Source organism: Bombus vancouverensis, chromosome 12, assembly GCF_051014615.1.
Source record: "Bombus vancouverensis nearcticus chromosome 12, iyBomVanc1_principal, whole genome shotgun sequence".
Lineage (NCBI taxonomy): Eukaryota > Metazoa > Arthropoda > Insecta > Hymenoptera > Apidae > Bombus > Bombus vancouverensis.
In genome coordinates, this window is record NC_134922.1 from 8,995,122 (window position 1) to 9,017,378 (window position 22,257).

Consider the following 22,257-nt stretch of genomic DNA (forward strand, 5'->3'; position numbering starts at 1 on the left):
CGCGGACCTTTTCACCGAGCGGATATCGGGCCTGGCCGTTTTTGCGTGCGGTGCATCCCGCTCGATTGCAATCGTGGCGAATTATTGAATCTGCTGCATATCTCGTCCGTCCGGATTAGGTTGGGTTAGTTGGCGCGCGTCCGCGACTTCGCCGATTTTGCCCCCGCGAATCGGCCAATTCTCACCCTTCCACTGGAAAGGATATCGATCCGCGAAACGTGACGGGTGTTTGCGAAATTTTCCTGTCCTAATCAAGAATCTTCCAATAAATCGATAGAGTTGCCAAACGACCCGGTTCGTTTCCCTTTCCTCGAGTTTTCGAAGAGTTCGAATTTCTAAAATTTCCTCTGTGATGGAACTAACGAATTTTCTCTATCCCAAAACCTCGTGAAAGTAAAGACATCTGCTAAAACTTACTAGGAACCAATTATCCTTTCCCCTTCTCTTTAAGTTTCCGAGGAATTCGAGATTTTTTGAAACTCTGAAAGTTTCCTTCGTAGTACTGTGTAAGAAACATTAACAGAAACTAATTTTTATAGATCACTGTGTTCTACGAACGGTAATTGTCAAAGACGTTTTAAAAGTAATCTCTAGAAAGTAAATAGATTTCCTATGTTCCAAACCTTGGCCGAAACAAGAAAATATTTAAGAAGTTAATAAACACGAACTGTTATGGAACGTTGTTCCTTGCTAGCAAAACAGTCCTACAATAATAAAAATCACGATCTCAAATCTAAAAAATGTATCTTGTAAAATCAACGAGTTATTACGTAAAATATCAGAGCTTAACAGATAAAAGCAGTACTTACTATTTGAAGACCAGGCCAGGCTGGTGTCGAAGAGAATGCTGCGTAAGAAGATGGTCATTCATGGAACGGATGATATTACTTTATTTGATGATGTACTTAAACAGTGAAAGAAACTCATCGTCGAGGCCAGTCACATCGACTCGTACTTGATCTTCGTTACGTACACTTTCTGACGGTCGATTAATGTCTCTCATAAAAAGAGGCGAAAAAACAAAAAGGAGATGGGGTAGCCTAGAGGCACGTGACTCTGGCCTGGACTCTTTAAGTCAGTGATATTTACAATGTCACGGATTCACAGTTACCGCGACGAGAAAGAATCGAACGATACCTATCACACACAGACCTTGATAATAACCTAACTCGTCGGAGTTGAAGTTTCGCGAGATTCTATCAACCTTGTGTCCATTGAAACGAAAATCAGGACTGGTGTGATAAAGATCGTTCGAAAAAATCGATTAATCTCACTCGAAATGACAATGGGTAGCGTTTCACACGTACGCGAAATAGTAACCTAAATAATAATTGGACGCCGCTTATATATTTACATACTATACGAACGTAAACCCTGGTTAGTCCTCGAGTCCATGATAATTCCTGGTTCCAGGACCAGGCTCTGAGCTTTCCACGAACCTTGTTCAGGCTCATCTACATCGATACAAATCTCTCTTATAATCACCTGGCCGTACGACTGTCTAATATTAAAACAGACCCTAAATTAATCGAGGCAGATCTGGTTGAAATTTACAACAAGACCATCACGTAAAATTTCGATATTTATCTATCGAATGAAGAATATCCTCGTTTAATACGGTCTCCAGACTTGTCTAGGCTTAGGGCTTCTCTCTCTTCTGCTTCGCACGCCTTCCCTCTCCACGTCGGTATCGTCTTCCTTCTTCCTGGTGGTAAGATCTTGTCCTACGTTCTCTTTATCCTGTCCTTTCTTTGTACTGAGATCCACAGTGCCTTCCAGACGGATCTTCAGATCTCTGCGAGGAATCTCATCGTTCGTGATCTCTTGATCGTTCGAATTTTCTATACTAGGTCTTAGGTGAACGGAGGCATCTTGAAATGTGACGTCAGTAGTGTCTTCCAGGTCGCTTCTAATGGGAGAGATCCTTGGAGAATCCTGTTCCGGAAGAGACTCGTCGCTCCTCACGCGATCTCTGTTTGCATCATTCTCGTTCCTATCGTCCACTTCTATGCTTCCGTCAGGACTGTCCAGACCTGATCTACGAAGAACATCTTGATCGTCGTCTCGACGTTTTTCTTCCTTCAACGCGGATTCTGGACTGCTACTGCTGCCACGAAGTTTCCTCATTTCTTCCACTCGCGCCTGGTCAGGTCTCTGGAGCCGTTGCTGGGCCATTCTTAACGCTAGAGCATGCCATTCCGGCTCTAAGACGTACTGCTGCGTGTGGTAGAGTGGATTGTAGAGCCAAGAGGATTGTGGCAGCAACGGAGCGAATATCGATCCGAAGATAGACCCAGTGGCCCCCAGAAGATGAAGACCTATCATTAAAGTGATTATATCAGTTCTATGAATTCTTCATTTTTTTGTTAATTTATCGAGATGAATTAGAGATTGAAGTTCAGGCATAAGATTTAAATTGGAGATCGAAGTTTAACATAAGAGGTGATGTTTGAGTTCCGTAAGTATATTTTAATAGGCAGTTGTAATCCTCGACTTGTGTAAAACAGATCAAATCGCTAACAGAGAAGATATCTTCTTTTCGACGCGATTTCTCGGCATGTTGCTCTTTTCATACTGTTATAATGGAATTTGTTGTTAAATCCGAACTCTTTATTATATTATTATATAATTGACATATTTTTGGTTGATCGAATTTCGATCGTATCTTTAATAGTACGTTGCGCTTTAAGGTACACCTTTTTAGGTGTACCTTGAAGAAGTAATTTGGAATGTCCAGCAAACTCAACTTCTTCGGGACTCTGAGGAAGTGAACTGAAGCATTCGAAAATACGATCGAAACCCGAAGAACCACCAATGTGCCATCACCGTGATCGTCTAATCATCGTGAAAGTTTAAAATCTAAAACTATATGACTTTTTATTTATTCCCTGTTTATTAGCGATTTAAAGGGTTAAAAGAATAATTTTCGTTAGTTTTATAATGTTAATTTAAAGATTTGGTTGAAGCGAATCGATACCTTGAAAATGTGAATGATGTCCAGAGGGGCTAGGCGTAGTAGTGGTGGTGGTAGGTTCCGCCGGAGGCGTTGGTGCCGCAACAGTAGCCGTCGTGAGTAATCCAGGTCCAGGATTACCAGGTGACGTGGTCGGGGTCACCTCCCTGACGGATACGCTGATTGGACCCAAATCATTCCTGGACGGTTCTTTAAGAAACCCATTGACCAATCAGTTTTCATCTCTTTGCCAAACATCTATAAATCATCTGACACTATTACCAAGGTCTGATATCCTTTTTACAGATCGTACAAACAAGATCATTGGAAGAAATAATTTGATTAAATCTAATTCTTTCTATCATTTGAGGGTAATTCTTTTTTTTTTTTTCTTTTGCAGCATGCCATGGCCTTTTATGTAAACTATGGATGTTTATGCAAATTTATGAATTTGTCATCATATACAAGGATTTATACGAGCTGTTCAAAAAAGTCAAATAATTGATATAATCGATATTAATATAAACTATTACGAATAATCATACAAAATATATAATGAGTGATCCCATCATCCATATAGTTTACCAAAATCATTGCAATCTTGAAAAGTCTTTAAAAATACCCTTTAGAATACCACGAATTGATCATTTAAATCGCGCTGCTAATTTCAGTGCTAAAACAATTAAAAGAACACGCAGGCAAAGATAGTTCGTATAAAAATCAGAATCACACGGAGCAAACTATCTCCTAATTATTTCGCGCAGTATATTTTTGTACATTACGCGTTGTCGCGTTAAATATTCCATAAATATATAAAGATGCGCTTTATGTTTTCGCATATTATGTGCATCGCTGCAGCTTGCAACAATCCACAAACACATAAAGATCCGCAGTTTATTTATAAGACGATAAAGTTAAAAACGGCTTACCAGAGTTAGGTCCAGGAAGTCTAGGAGATCTTTGCTCGATGCTGTGGTGGAAGGGATTGAAGGCCGACGCACCAGCTGCCGGAGGATGTGTATGCGAATGGTGACCGGGAGGCGGCGGAAGACAGTGCGGCGGAAGAGAGCCTCGAGGTAATCCACCCCACCCTTGGCTGGCTCCTTGCTCCAGACCCAGGTGTTGCAAGCCTGTGCAATCCAAGAGATCTAAAATAATGTCTGTCAGTCGCTTGGCTTTTTGGCCAGCACCTTGGCCACCGTTTCTTCGATCGATAAAGACCAAAGTCCTTCTCAAAACGAGAAAAAGCTGTTTTCTTTTTTTGTAAATTATTCTTCAATTTTGTAGTTTTCCAGACGTATTTGGTTGTGTAATAAATTCATTCATATTTTCTTAGACGAACCTGAGAAAACGTATCTATGTATTATTTTGTTCTATTATCCTCTGCAAGTAGATTAAGCGAATTATAAACTGCGCTCATTTTAGTTCGCAAAGATTTTGTCCTTTTACGAATTTTGGTATTCTTTAAATTATTCGACGATTATTCGCGAACAATATTTCTGCAAATATTAGGATAATTGATGTTCCGATATTTATAGCACAGTAAATATTCCATTATTATAATTTGGAACATTGTAAACGTGCACTGTGTACCACGAAGGAGATGTTCATATTATCATATGTTCGTAGGCCGCGGCTAAAAATATAGATTAGATAGTGAACGAATTTATTACGCAACGTAATTACCATGTTATACTTTTATTTTCAAACTATATCAATTAAAGGTTTTTGTATTTTCAAAGAGTCAATTTCGTATCCAATAAAAAATTGAACGCCACTTTTAAAAGGAATCAATCTTGGCCCAGGATGAATATAGAACGTGAGGAACGACCGCAATAAATAGCAACGAGACTGAAAAAGAAACGCACTCTGGAGGAGATGTGGAAATGTTATATAATGTCAGGTGGATAAACGATCGGCGGATGACAGATAGAGGTACAGAAACGCTTCTCTTTGACGTAGCGAACGTTTGACGTGGATGGACAGTTAAATTTATCCAACAGAGAATAGAGAAACGATCGATCACCTTTCTTTTTTATTTCAATTCTAGCCGATACCGGGTGACCATGGGAATCGTTCACATATGCAGCTATACAATTAAATTCAGGACATCACAAAGCTTAACCTGTTCCAACGCAATTACCCTTCCTCCAAACTTCCATTGCCTTCTTCTTAAACAGACGAAAACCAAGGTAAAAAAAAAAAGAAGAAATTAATCCTAATTATATCTATTACATCGAATCATCGAAAAACTCATCCCCCAGAGGATATAAAAATAGATAAATATTCGATCTTGGAACTAACACGATAAAAACGAGGAGAAGTGGAAGCGTTAACAGAAACGATCGAGTAAAGAAGTTAGGAAACCGCGGCGGAACGAGTTGTAGCTCGCGAGCAGGGGTGGCGGACGTTTGGGGGTGGAAAGGAGTAAAAGTGAAGCCCGTAGTCATCGGTATGGTATCGGTTTTTCGAAACACCTTGATCAATAGCAGATTATACCGTCATCTGTGCGGGGCAGTTTAAAAATTCCGTGAAAGCTCCGAAGCCACCGGCTTCAGGGGTAGGGATCACAACGGGGGTGACAAGTAGGGGAAGTCTGTTAAAGAGTGGGGAGGGTTGTCTGGTCACTGGAACGTGGGCGTGGCGTACATAGCTCGCGACCATCGCTATTGGCTGCCATTGAATCCCCTCCAACAGTTGTATGGTTGGTAGAAGGGATGGAAAAAGCTCGGTAGGGGTTGAAGGGGTGATTTTTAAGCTCTCTTTAAGCCGAGCTTGCCAGAGAGGACACCACTATCTCGCGTTCTACCACATCGTCGTGGAACTACGAGCAACCCAGCTGGAAACTCACAGAGGAAAAGAGAGACGGAGAGACAGAGAGGGGGGTGGAAGGTTGTAGGATGCAGCTACTTTATGAGGGGATTAAGAAAACGATAAGAGGCGCGCGAAAGCTACGCTGTGAGCGAGCTTAAGGAGGCCAAGGGTTTCCTGTACCTGATGCGCCGTAAGTGACGACTTTGCTTGCCTATTCTCTGAAAATCCACCCTCGAGTCTTCGCACAGGAATTCATATTTATTTTAAACGAAGATATCCTTAAACCTTCGAACGTATTAATAGAAACTTTCATACCGAGGAATGTATTTCTGTATGCCAAAAGGTTCCAAAATCGTATACTTGAGAGTTTGTAAACTTTTATACTTGAAATTTTCCAAATCTTTATATTCCTAATATTTTCCTAATCTTCTGTGTTCGAGACTCCGCAAAATTTTATTTTTTTTTTTTTTATATTTGAGACTTTGCAAAATTTTATACTCGAAAGTTTCCAAATTTTTATATGTGACACTTTGGAAGATTTCGTATTTAAAAATTCGCAAAATCGTCTCATCCCTTAGAATTGAGGGAATTTCGGTTCTCCTAATCGCTGATAGAACGGAACTGGAGAGTTTCGGTATTTGACAGCGGCGCGTATCTGTTTCAACCAGCTCGTAACATACTTTCAATTTAATAAACCCCCAAAACGGCTGGCACCCTTTTCGGAGGGGGAGAGAGTTCGCGTGCCAGGTTGGAGGGTGGCGGGCGATAATTCCGAAAACAAATGAAGACTAATGAGGGGAGAAGCCAGGCGAGAGCCTCTGAAAGAGTCGGAGGGAAAGAGACACAACCACGCCAGAGAGCTGAAAGGGTTCAAGGAGCCGCTACCCTTTAAGGGGTGAGAAATGTTAAGCTTAAACGTTACGGCCCTAGGGTTAGTTGCCTTTATGTGTACCTTCCACCGGGGTACAGAAGCTTTAAGGGATGATGTATTATCGAGCAGCATGTTCAAAATGTGCTCCGCTGTTTTAACCACCCCACACGTCGGGTTACGCGTTCGTGTTATTTCTCGATACTTGTCGTGTTTGAAACTTGGCCAGAGAAGCTTGTGGTTAACTAATTTTTAGAGCTATAATATCGTCTAATGATTTTAATAAAAGATGTAATTGAAAACATTACGATAATCTTTGCAAAAAGTAGCTTATATTGGCAGCTAGTAGTATGAGTCAATGGTATGGCAGACAATCGTTGAAAGTAACGATTAGAGATAATTAGTCGGAATAAATTATTGTATAATAAGGACAGGTAACGCAGACAGTCTCATTAAAGTGAATCGTGAATGAAATATACTGATCGAGTCAATTTCGTTAAAATTGAAAATGGTAGAATTATGATAATCTTGGTAAAAAGTAATTTCTACCGCGAATTAGTAGTACGAATCAATGATATTGAAAATCAGATATTGAAAGTCGGATATTGGAAATATTAATACAGAAAATAGCTATGCGTAATAAATTACTAAATAATAAGAACGGCTTGCACAGCTTTGTTGTAGTCTATCGCGTATGAAGTATCCAGGGAACTAGTAGTATGTATCGGTGATACGTAAGACACTCATTGGAAATAACCTTGTTATACCAATTTCCGAAATGTTTCCCTTTCTCAAAATAAATATAAACATATCTAATATATCATTTCGAAATACAATAATGGTAATTTTAACCCCTTAACACTTACATAAACATCTACATGTGTTCTTTCCAGAACTCAGTAAAATATGAATCCTTAAGAATGGGACATTTCATATGTTCCTACCTGAACATACGATTAAAATCTACCCACATAGAACATACGCTATGACTGAAAATACAATAGAAAACGTTAAATCTCCTTCTTTCCTTAATTGCACAGCGATTAAGAAAACAGAAAACGAACAAGAGAAAAAAAGTACGTCACCCGCCTCCAGATTCTTTCCATCTTCCCTGAAACTCTAAGCCGTGAGATTCAGAAGCGAATTACGTTTGTCATAGCTAGAAGAAAGAGAAAGAGAGCGGAGGAAAGGAGAGTGAGAGCCGTCGGGAAACTTAGGGGGGCGGCGTTTAAAGACGTTGGGCTAAAGGGTGACGGGCAGGCTCGAAAGTAAAGAGTAAAGCCGGTTCCGTTCGGGTTGCTCGCTTAAAACCCCTCCGGGCGGCAACCAGCCAGAGATACATAATAAATTAATTCGCGTATTTTCCTGTCCTCCTTATCTATTCAAATCTATGCAAAACAGGAGTTAAAACGCCCTTCTTACTGCTAAGGCGTTAACCCTTGTGTAGCTTGCTCGCTCAACCTCCCCCCTCTCTCTCTCTCTTTTCAGCTTCTTCTCTAACTACCCCCGCCGTCCCTCTAACCTGCCGCCGACCTACCACCCCCAACCCCCGTTTCCCACGTCCTAGCCTCTCGCTACCGACGGTCGGATGTCTTTGCACACCCACCCTTTGCGCCCGTTCTCATTATCGCGTCGCAGCAACCCCTAAAATGCCACCCTGGAAAGGTCCCTGGCACCGATCTAAGCTCTGCGAGGAGATATTTCGAGAAAGGACGAGAAAATTGCTGTCTCTCTCGCTCTCGCCCTCCGCACACCAACCTTTCATCCCCTCTCACCCTCGGTGCCTGTTTCCTTCTCTTATTTACGCTTGCATCCTCTTTGAAGTTACGGATAAAAACGGCCAACTTTTCGTAACGTTCATTGTACAGGTTTCCTCGCTACCCTTTCGAGTCACGTCTATCCGTCGTATTCTTCGCTCGTTCTTTGACTAGATACGGTTATGTACGAGGAAATAGAAATTGACGAGTTTCGAGATGCCGATTCCATTCCAATACTTTTTCGGGTCACGAGTGACAATCTCTTAGGGGAGCCTCGATATTTTAGGAGGAGAGAGACGCAAGGTGTTTCTGAAGAAGTTGAGGCTGGTTAAATTTTATATTTTAGTCACTTAATACCGAATTAGAATTATATTTTGAAATATTATAGCATCCAAATTATTTGTCTGCATAAGAAGGAGAGGTTGCAAGTCATTTAAATATAACGAAAGAGTTACAACTCGAAAAAAGGTTGGGTGACGCTGATGTAACCAAATAGCTTTCTTTAGTTGCAATTTGAAAATTAGAAGTGACGTCAAGTAACATGTAAGTCACCAAATATCGAATGAATTAAGAAGTCGTAAGAAATGAAATTATGCAGAAGTAAATTAGAAATTGACAAGGTCGTATGTAAATTCATTAAATTCATTTACCGTCTTTTTGTGTTTACGGGTTCTCGTGTCGTTATAAGATAAAAGAGATAGAGGAAACGATAGAAGTTAGGGAACGAAGAAGGACAGAGGGTATCATTAGTTACCGTCGCCGCGACCGAAAGTTCCTGGTCACCAGGGCTGATTAAAAGACGGGACGCCCCAGGAGGCTCTTGCAAGACACGCAGGAGGGTGAAATGTGACGCGAATTTAAAGGATCCGCTGTGATTTGACGCTGGGGTGGACAGAGGCAACCCTTAAAAAGGGAACCTTTAAGGATCCTGCACCGCACTCGTCAAGGGTTACTCGCTTCTCCGTGGACGTGAAAGGATCCTTTAAGAAGGACTCGGGTTCCGTCTGAAAATCGACACCCTGCCTTTCGATTAGGGGTTGGTTTCTTCGCAAACTCGGAACTGAACTAAATAAACTAATTAAGATATTCTATGGAATATTCTATGAGCGATTCTATAATATTCTATAGATTCAACGTAGAAAAGGCGTGTGAAATTTTGTTGGAATTTGTTTCATTGTAAAATTGACAAAATTTAAGTTTACGTTCACACAGTGAATTTTATAAGATTGAAGTTAAAAGGATCATTCCAAATAATCATTTTCGATGTACAATACAACGAATAAAAGAGCTCGCCGATGTTTTCACTTGAAAAAACTGTCGATGGTCTCGAACATTATCTCGAAGGAAAATATTATTAACTGCAATTCTAGATCGACTAAATTTCTCTACAATTCTTCGTATCAAAACGCACAAGTAACTAAAATATTAATGAACCCAAAATGAACAAAGCTCCTTGTATATTATAACATTCGTTTACGTATATCTACGCTAAACTCCTTGTTTCGTGATTTACGGAGTCATTTATATCAGTTCGTACTGCAAAATCCTGTAAAACGAACTTGACAATCAGATCGTAGATCTAAAACACGATCCACCTTCTGTTTTCTACAATCGATTAAATATTTTTCCGAGAAAATTTACCATATCGAATTTCCAAAAGAAGCACTACATGGGAGAGGAAATGAAGGAAAGAGAAGAAAACGAGCGGTCCTCTTTAAAGAAAGCTCGCGAAGATCTACTGTAAAACGATCCGTGAAACGAAGGCGCGCGACAGTTTTAAACTGAACGCTCCTAACAATCTCCCCCAAATGAGGTAAAGGCCACCTTATTGAAACAGGGGTTGCGATTTTTCCGGCGCAACCCCCAACCCCTGGTAGGCGGTTAATTGACACTGGAGGGTGGAAAGAGGTGGAACAACGGAACTCGGGGTGAGTTGGGAATCGAGCTGCGCGAGCTGTTCTTGTTAACTCGAATCCCTGGCTGCTCTCGCGATTTTTCATCCCCTTAGCTAGATTGACAAAGACGCCCTCCCGGGAGCCACGTGATCGGCCTGTTTTCGTTCTTCGGACAATCTCAACGAGGATCTTCTCGCGTGTTGCCACTCACCGAATACATTAATTTTCCTCGTGTTTCCTCCATCCTGTCGCTGCCCGTTCTGAAATTCAATCGTCCAGCTGTGCAACAACCCGATCGCGAATCGATGATCTTTGAAGATAAAGAGTTTCGAAGAAAAATATCAAAGATAATTACTAGCTAGAAATAAGATGATTATTTTTTAAGAATCCTCTAAAGTTTGGAACGTTCTTCTTGCGTGAAAATTAATTTCAACGATGAAACTTCATCTGACGAATTGATAAATCCTTGAACAAAGACTTTTCGCGTTTCTGCTAATAGTTACAGGAAAGAGGAATCAATTCAAAGACGAATGAAGAATTAAAAAACACAGTCAGTTACATATATCTCTCGTTTATAAATATACAGACACCTGGTTACATGTGAGATATGATGATTCATCCGAATTAATAAGAATTAACAAACATTTGCATTTATACAATATAACCGCCCAGAAATTTGAAAAAGTTGTTTATTACGATTTATATTGCAAAATCTAGTAGTATAAGAGGCACATGAATAGTTTAACAATCGTACGTTGATCTTCACGATCCTCTAATCGCATTGAATAAATATTGAACGAATTAGATGCAGAACACAGAGAAGTTCTCTTAAAAATCAAACTAGAATCTCGGCTCAAGTAAGAACAAATACAACAGAAAAATTGACAGTATGGATGACAGGATCGGTTAACCAAGAGCAGTAATCAAGGAATGTAGTGGATATAAATGGAAGAAAAAATTCGATCTTAGCACGCATGAAGGTAGAAAAGAGGTTTGATCGCAACATCCAATATACGAATTCTTCATTTGTCTGACATTCTATAATCTCAAGCAAGTAATAATTACTTTGCGAGCTTTTAATCATTTTCTAGCAGTTTAGAACTAATTTAGATAATAGTTCTCAAAGTTTTTAACAATTAAAAAGCGAGATAACAATCCCAAAGCTTTTGATAATTTTCTAGTAACTTCTAAAGTTAACCTCACTCTTCATAAGCGTTCTGATACTTATAAGCGAGAGTTAAATTCAAACACAGTTGCTATACAAGTATCCAGATACCGACGAACAATAGTATACGTCGCTTCTTGAACACCTTCAAAGAAACAGGACAAAAGAAGAGAAAATTCAAGGATAAAATAAAGACAGACTCTGTACCGGACTTCGATGGTCCTCAGGGATAGCATAAAATTCGAGCCTCCCCTCGAGCTAGGCCCGAACGAAATTTAATAACATCCCCCTAGTTACACCTCAATGGGCACCTTAACAACCCCTGGCTCGCCGTGTAGCCAGCCGTCTCTCGCTTCTTCTCTTTCCCCTTTCCTCTCCTTATCAACCCCCGGACGCGGATATCTAATAAACCAGCTCTTGAAACGCGTCTTTATCCGAACAACGATAGGCTATAGCCCCTTTGGTGTTGCAAAGGGTGGGCGAAAGTTGAAACGCTTGTCCGACTGACCCCAGCGGCGAACTGGACAGAGGCGCAACCTATGCGCTGACCGTCGAACTACCAGCGAAAGGGTTGAAAAAGTGGTGGACACGAGCTTGGAATAAACCGATCGATATGAGGGTGATGTCGGTCGCGACTGCGACCCAGTTACGCGACAGCGCGTTTCCTTCGAAGGAGAATTGAATTTGTCGTGGAAGGGTGGTTAAGGAACTAGCGAACGAACATTCTTCCTCGTGGTACGTAAGGGTTGTGCTTGAAGTACAAGGGTGAAAACTCTGTTGGTTAGAAATCGAAGAAATATTTTTCTAGAAGCGGAAGATCGAGACTTTGGAAGCTGGATATCGAGTGTGACGAGATTTTCGACAAAAGTACAATTTTTTTCACGCATAGTTGGTTGTCGAGTTTTGTCGCAAAAGAATAAAAACACTCGCGTGTAATCGTGTTTTCAGATGATGACAATTTTCCTGTAGAAGATTACTACTGCGAACAACTTTTGGGTAAAAGTGGAACTTCTACATGGTGGATTATGAAGCTCCACTTCAAAAGAAATGCAAAGACTCGTAGCTATACTCTATTTTCGGATGAGAATATCTTTAATATAGGACGACGCTAAAACCAGCACACGTGATAAAGTGGTCGTTGAAACTGTTCCTCGCGTCCGTCATGTACATTTCGATACTCAAATGTGTTTTTATAAAAAGAATATTGAAACAAGTACGAAGATAGACCAGAGAACAGCGATCCTATCATAAAACCTTAAATACAAGCACGACCAACCTTACCAAGAGTAATTCCAACGAAGTTGATTCTACCTAGGGCAAGCAAGTTCGACAATGGCAAAAATAGAACTGACGAAGTCGTTGTTCCTGCACGTCGTACCCTATCCTCTTCTATTTTCCTGCCACAGCCGGCGTTCTCCGCAAAATATCCAACGCGGCGAACTTCCATCGCGCAGCTCGGTAATTCGATTTAGCCGTGCTGTATAGCCGCGTTACGACACGAGACTGTGCGACACTTCCGCTCAGCGATTACCGTGGAACAATTTTATGCAGCCGACCTGGAAATTGTTGCGTCCGTCCTCGTTAGCTGAAATTACTATGGGAAATCTGAAGGAAAGAAGAAGAGGAGAAAGTCGACGGGGGCGCGGTCCTTGATTGAGTAGACCACGGGGGTGGTAGGACAAAAGGGAGGGTTGGAAAGGGTGGATAGAGAGAAAGAGAGGGAGAGGAAGAGAGAGAGAAGGGGGTGGATAGGAGCGCAGAGACGAGAAATCGACGGCAGGACTGCTACTCCGCACTACCCCCGGGGGCAGGCAGGGGAGAGAAGCTCCGTTAAGCCGCTTATCATGCCGAAACAATACACTGTCGGTGCACCAGTATCAGTAGCCGACCCTCGCTGCTCGAGGCTAGTCCCATCAAAATTTCGAGCTTCGAACGAATTTGAATTGGAATCCGCGCCGCCAAACTAGCTCGTCGAATGCGCCGCCACCGGAAATCGCCGCTGCAACCGGCCGCTCGCTCTGGCTTTCTCGTGTGGTAATAAATCGACAAAAATGGATGCTTCAGAGATGAAACTTTTTGTGTTTGAGGTAATAGAGACTTGTGGTATCAAGACGTTAATCATATTCGATCTTTTAAAGATCGGGATAGAAGCCTGTGATGCGGTTGCTCGTGTGATGATAAATCGACAAAAATGGATGCTTCAGAGATGGAACCTTCTAGTGTTGAAAATAACGAAGACCTGTGGTACCCGGGATTAACCATATTCGATTTTTTGGAGGCCCAAGATGACAGAGGTCTGGAAATATATGGATTTTAGTAATTCGTTAGAAAATCAAGTTTGATAGTTCCAATATTAATTTTAGTCGTTTGCTGATAGCCACTGGCGAATTTCACCACAATTTACCAAAACGAATCTAAACCTAGAGAATCCTCGTGACGATGAAACCACCGAATGTTCCTTCCGTTCCTCTCCAACTGCCAAGGAAAGTCAAAGTATGGGCCTAGCGGCTGTTTCCCTCGAAGACGATCGGAAATTTCAGTAGCGCGAGAAGTCGCTCGTCAAACGGGGCGCAAAGTTTCGGCGAAGAGTGGCGTCGACAAACGAAAGGCCGGGGCTTAATCAGAGTCTTCTCCACTTAGACGCCCCGTGGCAAAACTCAATTTTGAGTCGGCGCCTGCCGACGCTCAATTTTGACACCCTTCGTAGCCACCAAGCAAGCCAAGACTGAGTGGAGCAAGCTTGCCTTCGCGACATCGGCAAAGGGGATGATGCAGGGTTGTAAACTTAGTTATCCGGTTGGAGCTGGAGACGAGCTACGAGGTGGATGCTGTACTATGTGCCATACCGGCAGGTAGCAGATCTGGACGGAGTGTTCTATCGGCAGACACTTACCGGACAACTTGAATCCCAGAGGATCCTGAGGGTGGCCGAAAGGGAACGGCCTGGGCCCGAAGTGGAAGGGATGAAAGGCCTGGTGTCCTGAAACGCAACGTGAATTCGTGTGGTATATTACAACGTGTGTTCTTTTTCTAATCTGAAGTGATATGGGGTCAGACAAATCACTGACTTTCGTTTCTCATATTTTTTTACAAACTTCACAACAGCGTTTGAACATCGTGCGATGTAAATTGTCCACTTGTTAACTGAGCTCTTTATTAATCATTACTACAGTTTGTTAACATTTTTAATTGACCAGTGACTTGCATTCTTTGTATTCTCTTCGTAGATTATTACTGTTCTCAATATCTCTGTCAAATTTGATATTTTTACGATGTAAGCTATTCGATAATTGTTACTTGAGTTCTCTATGAGTTTAGTACAATTTATTATAACTATTACATAATTAGTTATCAGTATATGTTCATCCAGTGATTTGACCCGTACTATATTAGTTGAAGTTGGAAAGTATTAGCTAAAGAAATTGTAAGGCAACGGGTTAAGGTTTGATAGAGTTTTAGTGAATATCAGTGATTTCGGAAGATGATTTCTATTTTTCTTTTCCTCTTCTTTTTAGAAATTTTGCGTCTAAAAATGAATGGCGTTAAAAAGAAATACAACTATTAGGTATGCTCAGTAATAGAAAGAAGGAGGATAGTTTGTTAGTTGGTGAGTTAACTGGCACTTGCGTTTGTAAATTATTTGCATCTAATTAAGTGCAGATGTTCCATCCAACTAAATTCATATTTATATATTTAGGAGAATAGAAGTATTCGAAAACGTAATTAAATTTTTTTCAAAGAATTAGCTTCTTTAAATTTCTACTTCGTAATAATCCACTCCAAATTTTCAAAAATATAAGCAGATGATTAAACATCTATTGTGTCTGTTCAAGTTTAAAAGCTGAGTTACCTACTGCTGGTAAAACCCTGTAACACTTACTTGTCTTTGATCTGGGTTCTCTTGGTCCATCGACGGTGACCTTGATCGCCTTCGACAGAGTGGCTATTTGAGGTGGCGATGTTTGTAGCATAATCGTCAAGGTGAAGCTCTTCCCTGGAACAAAAGTAGAAACTTAAAACAGGATGTTGACGGAATTATCGCCAGGCGGTAAAACGAGATCACATCTCAGTTTCCTAGCAAATTCTTTCGAACCTAAAGATAATAAAAAACTCATGTAGTACTATTATTTACGATAAGAAACGTAAAAAGGACAAAAGCGAAATCCAATAAACTTTCTGAAGCTGAGAATTCTCGGAATGTAAAGCGAATTATTGAAAACAAAGATTTGTCTGTTCTGTAAGTCTGATTCTACTTACACCGATTCTTCGCACGCTTTCACACTATTTCATTGTTATAAATACAAGAAACCTCGTTTATAATAAATAGGAAATTAGTACAAGAAATTACAAGTACAAGTAGATACAAGAGTACAAGAATTTAAATATAAGAATAAAGATATAAAAATGTTGTACAAAATGGATGTACTTCACTTGAAGTTTATAAAAAATGATTCGCAATTAAATGAGTATATAAAACTACAAACTCACTTTAAAGTATATGATAATATACCTCTGCAAAACACATTCTCACTAAAAAACATATTTACCTTGAAATAAGAAGAACAATCACCAAAAATTAGCACACAACCAAACCAAATTCTCCGACGAGGAGAAATGCTCAGAAAAAAAGCTAGGAATACTCTTGTACGACTTTCGTCGACGCGCAACAAACATCCCTAACGACAAAACCACCCCTAGCACGCGCCTTGCCAACGCGTTTTTCGCGAGAAACGCGGCCAACTGTTCGCGAAAACGGCGACGCGCGTTCGCGGGGTGCGTTCGCTGGAAACAAAACACAAATGTGCCGGAAGTAAGGGGTGAACGAGTGGCGCCGCTGCGTCGATGTTTGCCCTGAATCGGCCGGAATATGTTAATGTCGAGGGGGGAGGGCTAAACGCGAGCCCACCCCCCGACAAATGTACACGGCCGTTTGTTACGCGCGATTTCGTCCTCTCCACCTTTTCCACCGATACCCGGCCTGTCGACCGGTTCGATCGCTCGATCCACGGCCGTGATGCCCCTGTCAAACCTTCGTCGAGATGCAGCCTGTCGCTTCAATCAGCGGCAGCTCGATTTTTCTGCCTCAAATTTTGTCGTCGACATTTCGAATCCGCCGATGCATTAACAGATTATGCTTGTAAAAGGTATCTTTTGTGAGATAGAAAAGATGTACATTTTGAAGTTGAGAAATGCGTGTTCAAAGAGGACTACATTTTTCCTACTTTTTAATAAGACGAGATGTGTTGGATAATTCAATTGTTGGATAAAATGAGCAAAGTATAATAGCTTTTATGGAAGTTTAACACTAGAATGACCAAAAGCGTCAAAGTGTTCCCATTGGGGTTTCGGATTTTCCTTTTTTACAATTATTGATAATATACAGGTGATTTTGTTAATATTGATATTGATCTTTATTTAGATGATGTTTAGATGATAAATCTATATAAGCATGTCGCTAAACTAACTAAAATATCTATTTACTTCGATCAATGTCGCTTGAATTATACCGATTTATGTATGGAACATTTAGTTACATATTAAAAGTTGTTAATCTTTATATTTTTATAATGTTAAAAAGTATCTATAGTTCGTGCGAAACACGAAAGAACTGTTAACAGAATAACATGACTTCTCGTTTCAATTCTATAATAAACCTTTTCTTAAAACGTTAACAATTTTTCTGCTTATTAGAACAAAAATGAGACTGAAGTATAAAAATTCAAATATTGTAACAAGACTAACGAGTCGCCTGTGTTTTTGTAATTACCATGCGAAGACCGCAGATGAGAAACACGATAGTCATATTTTCTTCTTTCGTAGGAAAGCCATTTCGAAGCCAATTCCACGCCAAAACTATTATTTCATTTGATTATGAGACTAAATCCAATTCTAAAGAACGTTTGTGAATCCAAGTTCGAATTTAACATTTTCCACATAAAATTATCGATGGTGAACGCGTATGCATAAAACAGAATCACTGTTAACTATCAACACTGTACCAATATTCACTAATATTCACTAACATTCACTCATAAAAGTATTTTACAAATTAAACACACGAAAGAAGTGATCATCGATTTTCAACTTTCAGCCAAAATTTTTTAACGTCGATTTGACGATCAGCTGGGATACATCGACGGAGGGTCACAGGCTAAACGATGAAATAAAAGCTGGCACTTACGCGAGTTTTCATGCTACGAGCGCCGAGTTATACGGCTTATAATGGGGTCGGCGTGCATACACGCACGCGGTTGCGCAGTTTTATTTTATGGCGGCGTGGCTTGGACGGCAAACGACCGGGTTTTTACGGTGAACCACGACATTTAACCGGCTTACCGCCGTCGTCCAGCGAAATATTCAACTCCGGACGTTTAACGTCACCCAGGAAACGTTCTGCTTCTCCGCGTGTTCCGTTTCGTGATGCGAACATTCTTGTTTCTAACCCTTTGAAATACTTCAATTTCCTTCGTAAAATATTTGTGACCAAGTGACGAGCCTGCATTCGCAACATATTTTTTTTAAATACAATTGGATCGTGATATTTCAAAATAATAAGATCATACAAGTTGGTTCGAATCTCAGAATTAGGATAATTTATCAAGAAAAATTTAGCCAATTTTGATGTTATGGAAATTTCACTCCTTTAGGTATAACGTTATTATAAATGACAAATTGTTACTGGGCATGTAGATTAGATACACATCGATATTATTCAACTTATTTAGTATGTCAGAACTAATTCACATAGTTCGTTTCACAAAAAGATATCTTTATAAATAGCGATGCTGCAAATAAAATTGCTCTCGTGCACATACAATTCTCCTCGTTTAAATGCTACCAAAAATGTCTGAAACCTATACAAAAATCACGTGTACATTCTCGATCATTATATTTCTCCAATTAGAAATAAAAATTCGATGTAGTTGTTGAAATAATTACAACATATATTATATGAACAAACTAGTGCATAGAGAAGACGTGGAAAAAGATTAATTAACAAACTCTGCTACTATAGATTTGGTTCATGCCCTTCAATTCCAGTAAAAGAACAAACAACGTTAAAAGCGTTAAGTGAAAGAATTAAAAATAGAAATTAAATTAAAAAGAAAAAAGTTTTCTAGTTGGAGCTCCTCTAATAGTAAAGTAATAAAAATCCACTATACGATACTCTTTCGAATGATTTAACTTTCGACTCGAGTAAAAAGCGATGACAAAAATTCATCGATGCCTTTTAATCCCTGGAATAAAATAGAAAAAACACAGTCGGGGTGAGGAAAAAAATTATTCGAAATAGAATACAGAGATTTCCGAGGGTGGAAGCGGAGGGCTAACAAGGCCAAAGTTTATTGCCGGTGCGGTGTCAGATTCGTGATGGCGGTGGCGGCGCGAATCGAGGGTGATGGCAGGCGTTTTGAGGGTGTTTATGAGGCATTATGTGTAACTCGCTGGAAGAACGATCCTCCCCCTTGAGGTCTGCTGCCCTCCACCTGTCTACGCTCGCCGAAATCGTAATTCGTTACGTGCTAAACGCTGCCTTTCCACGCATCAATCTGCGCCCTGTTGCAGCCTTCTGCATAATTTCTCAATTCAGCCTACATATCCTCCAAGCGTTCAATTTCTCAGGCCATATTGTCTATGAAAATTATCTTCCTTCTTTTTTCGAATTATGTCTGATCGAGTAATAAATTCCATTTCTTTAAAAATCGTGGTATTTTTGATACAAATAATAGTATTTTTAATTCTTAACGAAGTAACAGAAATGGATAAGTCTTCGCGTTTTTGACTCAATGGAAGTAAATATTAATTTTGTAAGTTAATTGAGTTTGGTAAATTACAAAAGAGAGAAGTCAAATATCAGCCAGTTCGAAATCTGAAAAAATATAAAAACTTGTCGAACCATATTGTCTTCGCAGCTGTTTTTTAATCTTACGGCTCGTCGATTAGATCGTTGTTTCTTAAAAACGTCGCAACGTAAACTGCAACGAAAAATGGCATTCCCCTGACTGAGGTGATCGGCGAGACTGAAAAGTCTTCGTTGGGAATATAAAGAGGGCCAGTCGATAGAAGCGCACACGAGCCTCATTTCGCCGCGATTCGGCCAGTCAAAACGTCAGAATCTTAAAACACGACAAACACTCTGAAATAACGATCCGAGCCACCCTCGGCTACGAGCTTCGCCGGTAAACAGGGGAGTTTTTAACACTGCATGATCCTTGGGCAAACTTAGGGTGTACGCGAACGTTCTCTCGTGTCTTCTCGCGGTGTGCAAATCCCTGTCGTGTAAATGGACGTAGACTATCGCGAGCCCCCTAAACACGCGGCCATTATGCTTTTTCCTTGCCGTCGGAGGAGAAAAGAATCTGCCGGCGATTCTTTTTATCGCGGTCGAAATACCAAAGCCGAGGGACTCCGTGGAAAGTAATTCCGTCGGGATTATCGAAGTCGAAGCGATCTTTTTTCTCGAACGAAAAATGTCTGGAAAATGAGCTATTGCTAAACCGTTTTGTGAACCAAACGTTTGAATGTAAATTAACGAAAAATAGCAATTAAAAGTGATTAGAGATAGATATTTGTAAGTATTTACCGTATAAAATTCTTGTGCCCATATTACATGCGTTATGCGAAGCATTTTGAAATTTCATTGTGCATCATAATCATATTAGCAAAATTTAAAACCAGTCTGAAAATTATTGAAATATTCAAATCACTCTAACTATTAAAGATAGTTCTGATTCTAATTTGAAGCTCGAAAAAGATCCTCCAATCCACATATATTATTTCGCATCTATCCACGGAATTCTATCTTCCGACGTTCAAACTTGTAAAGAAGTTTACCTTTAATTACCAACAACGCTACGTAATACACCGGCGTTTGTTAGAAACGATCCGCGAGGAGGGAACGAGCGCAGATATACACCGAGACAAGCTACAAAGGGAAAGAGAAAGAGAGAAAACGAGACGAAGCTGGGCCTCGTTCACGGGTAATCGAAGCGCAACGATAGCGCGAGCGAGGAATCTCTCAGGCAGGACACGTCGACATCGAGTCGAGGATTCATCGGAGCGAGAGCACGGCGCACGGTTGAAAAGGGCCAGGAAAAACGTGGAGAGCGTGGAATTAGCATATGTAAAAAGAAACAGAAGGCCGGGTCCAGGCGCGTACGACGAGAGGAGCGGAGACCAGCAGGAAAAATAATGTTTAATCGGTAGAAAATCTCGGTGCAGTCATCCGCCGTAGAACTGTTTCTCCCTCTCGCTGGCCAAGCCCTCCCATCTCGTGTCTCCTGCGTGATCCTTTACTTGAGAGAGGGCTGGATTTTTTAATTTTTAATTGGGAAAAAACGTCGCTGAGGTGGTCGACGAAATCCACCGAATCTCTCTGTGAATTTCGACGACGTTTCTCCAACCCTTCGCTCCGCGCTGCCGATTTCTTGGTACCAGACAGGTCTTTTCACGGCTTATAAATTTATTCGTTCGATACGAATCTGATTAGGTACACGTCTAAATTCGCGGTGCAAGAGAAATCAGGATGATTCTATGATTCGAAGTAAAACGAAAATCAAGAACGACGTGATTGTATTAGGGGGCTCATCTCCTTGGAAAATTGAGTTTAAAAATTGGAAGGCTCGTTATAAAAAACGATCTCTTGAATATATCTATAAATCTGATCTTGTTCTATAAAAATCTATTCTGTTTGTCGTGGAATCTACAATTTTATGATTTAATGAGGCATAATTCTTCTCCGATATAACTTGCAGAAACATTCATAGAAATCATGTAATACGATGAATACTGTGTTTAAATAAGGACAGAAATACATTAAAGATGCTGAAACTTTATTTAGCTTTCCAGAAAGAAGCTCATAAGAACAACCTTTAACCGATTGTTTAGTCCCATCTAGTTGGAACTATAGCAAATTCGCGTATAGTTGGACCACGAAATTGGGTCTACGGTATATTTCTAACCGTCGGTTACAAGGAGCAAGTTTCTTCGGAGGAATTTACTTTGGCAGCAGGAACGAAGGGCAGGCGATTAATTAGAATAAGAGGGTGAGCGCTGTAAGTCACGCACGATCGAAGCGAAATTTCGGCAACGATGGTCGCAACAGCTGTTCCATGATCGCGGGAGTGGCGAGATTTGGAGGTCTATGAAAAAGAACCTCGACCCTCTTCAACGTCGACCGATCTTTACGACTTATTAAATCATTTCCACGCGTCTCTAACTTCGCTGAAGAGTTGAAAGTTCAGAGAAATATAGTCGAATGAAATGAAAGTTCCGTTCAGCGTGGAATCTCGAGCAACAGGAGTGTTTTACAATTCCACAAAACGATAGTTGAAGGTTGATTGATAAGAGGAATATTTCGTCCACTTTCTTCTTGAAAGAATTTTTGAGAAATGCTGCGATGAATAACAATTGGAAGAAGAATTTATAAAGGAAACTATAGCCTCTATGATTTATTTGAAAGATCGTCGAGAATAATATGAATCACAATCTGAAATAACAAGTTACAATGAATGACAGTTTAAAAACGAACGTTTAAAAAACATTATCACCCACAAAATCTTTCAGCTTTTTAACAGGAAATAAAGAATCTTTAGAGAAGTTAACCATCTACGAATTATACCACGACAGTCATTGTATTAGCCTAAAAATAATTACTGGTAATAATGGAGAACCCTCTACGATGAATGACAATTGTACGAAGAACCTCCAAAAAAGCTTACCACCTTCTAGACATGGAACCAGCTATCCTAAATCACGATCTAAAACATCCCCATAATAATAATAATAATGGCGAAAAATTTTCT

General features: G+C 40.3%; 1 protein-coding gene across 1 annotated transcript in view; it reads right to left on the reverse strand.

Annotated features, from left to right (window-relative positions):
* Positions 1-728: 728 nt before the first annotated feature.
* Positions 729-22,257, reverse strand: part of LOC117155267 (uncharacterized) — a 30,628-nt gene continuing 9,099 nt past the window's right edge. The window contains exons 3-7 of the mRNA XM_033331068.2: positions 15,333-15,446; positions 14,346-14,432; positions 3,883-4,083; positions 2,978-3,163; positions 729-2,318 (exon numbers count right to left, since the gene is read on the reverse strand). Coding sequence (XP_033186959.1) covers positions 1,612-2,318; positions 2,978-3,163; positions 3,883-4,083; positions 14,346-14,432; positions 15,333-15,446 — 1,295 coding nt within the window. The 3' untranslated portion in view covers positions 729-1,611. The remainder of the gene's footprint in view (positions 2,319-2,977; positions 3,164-3,882; positions 4,084-14,345; positions 14,433-15,332; positions 15,447-22,257) is intronic.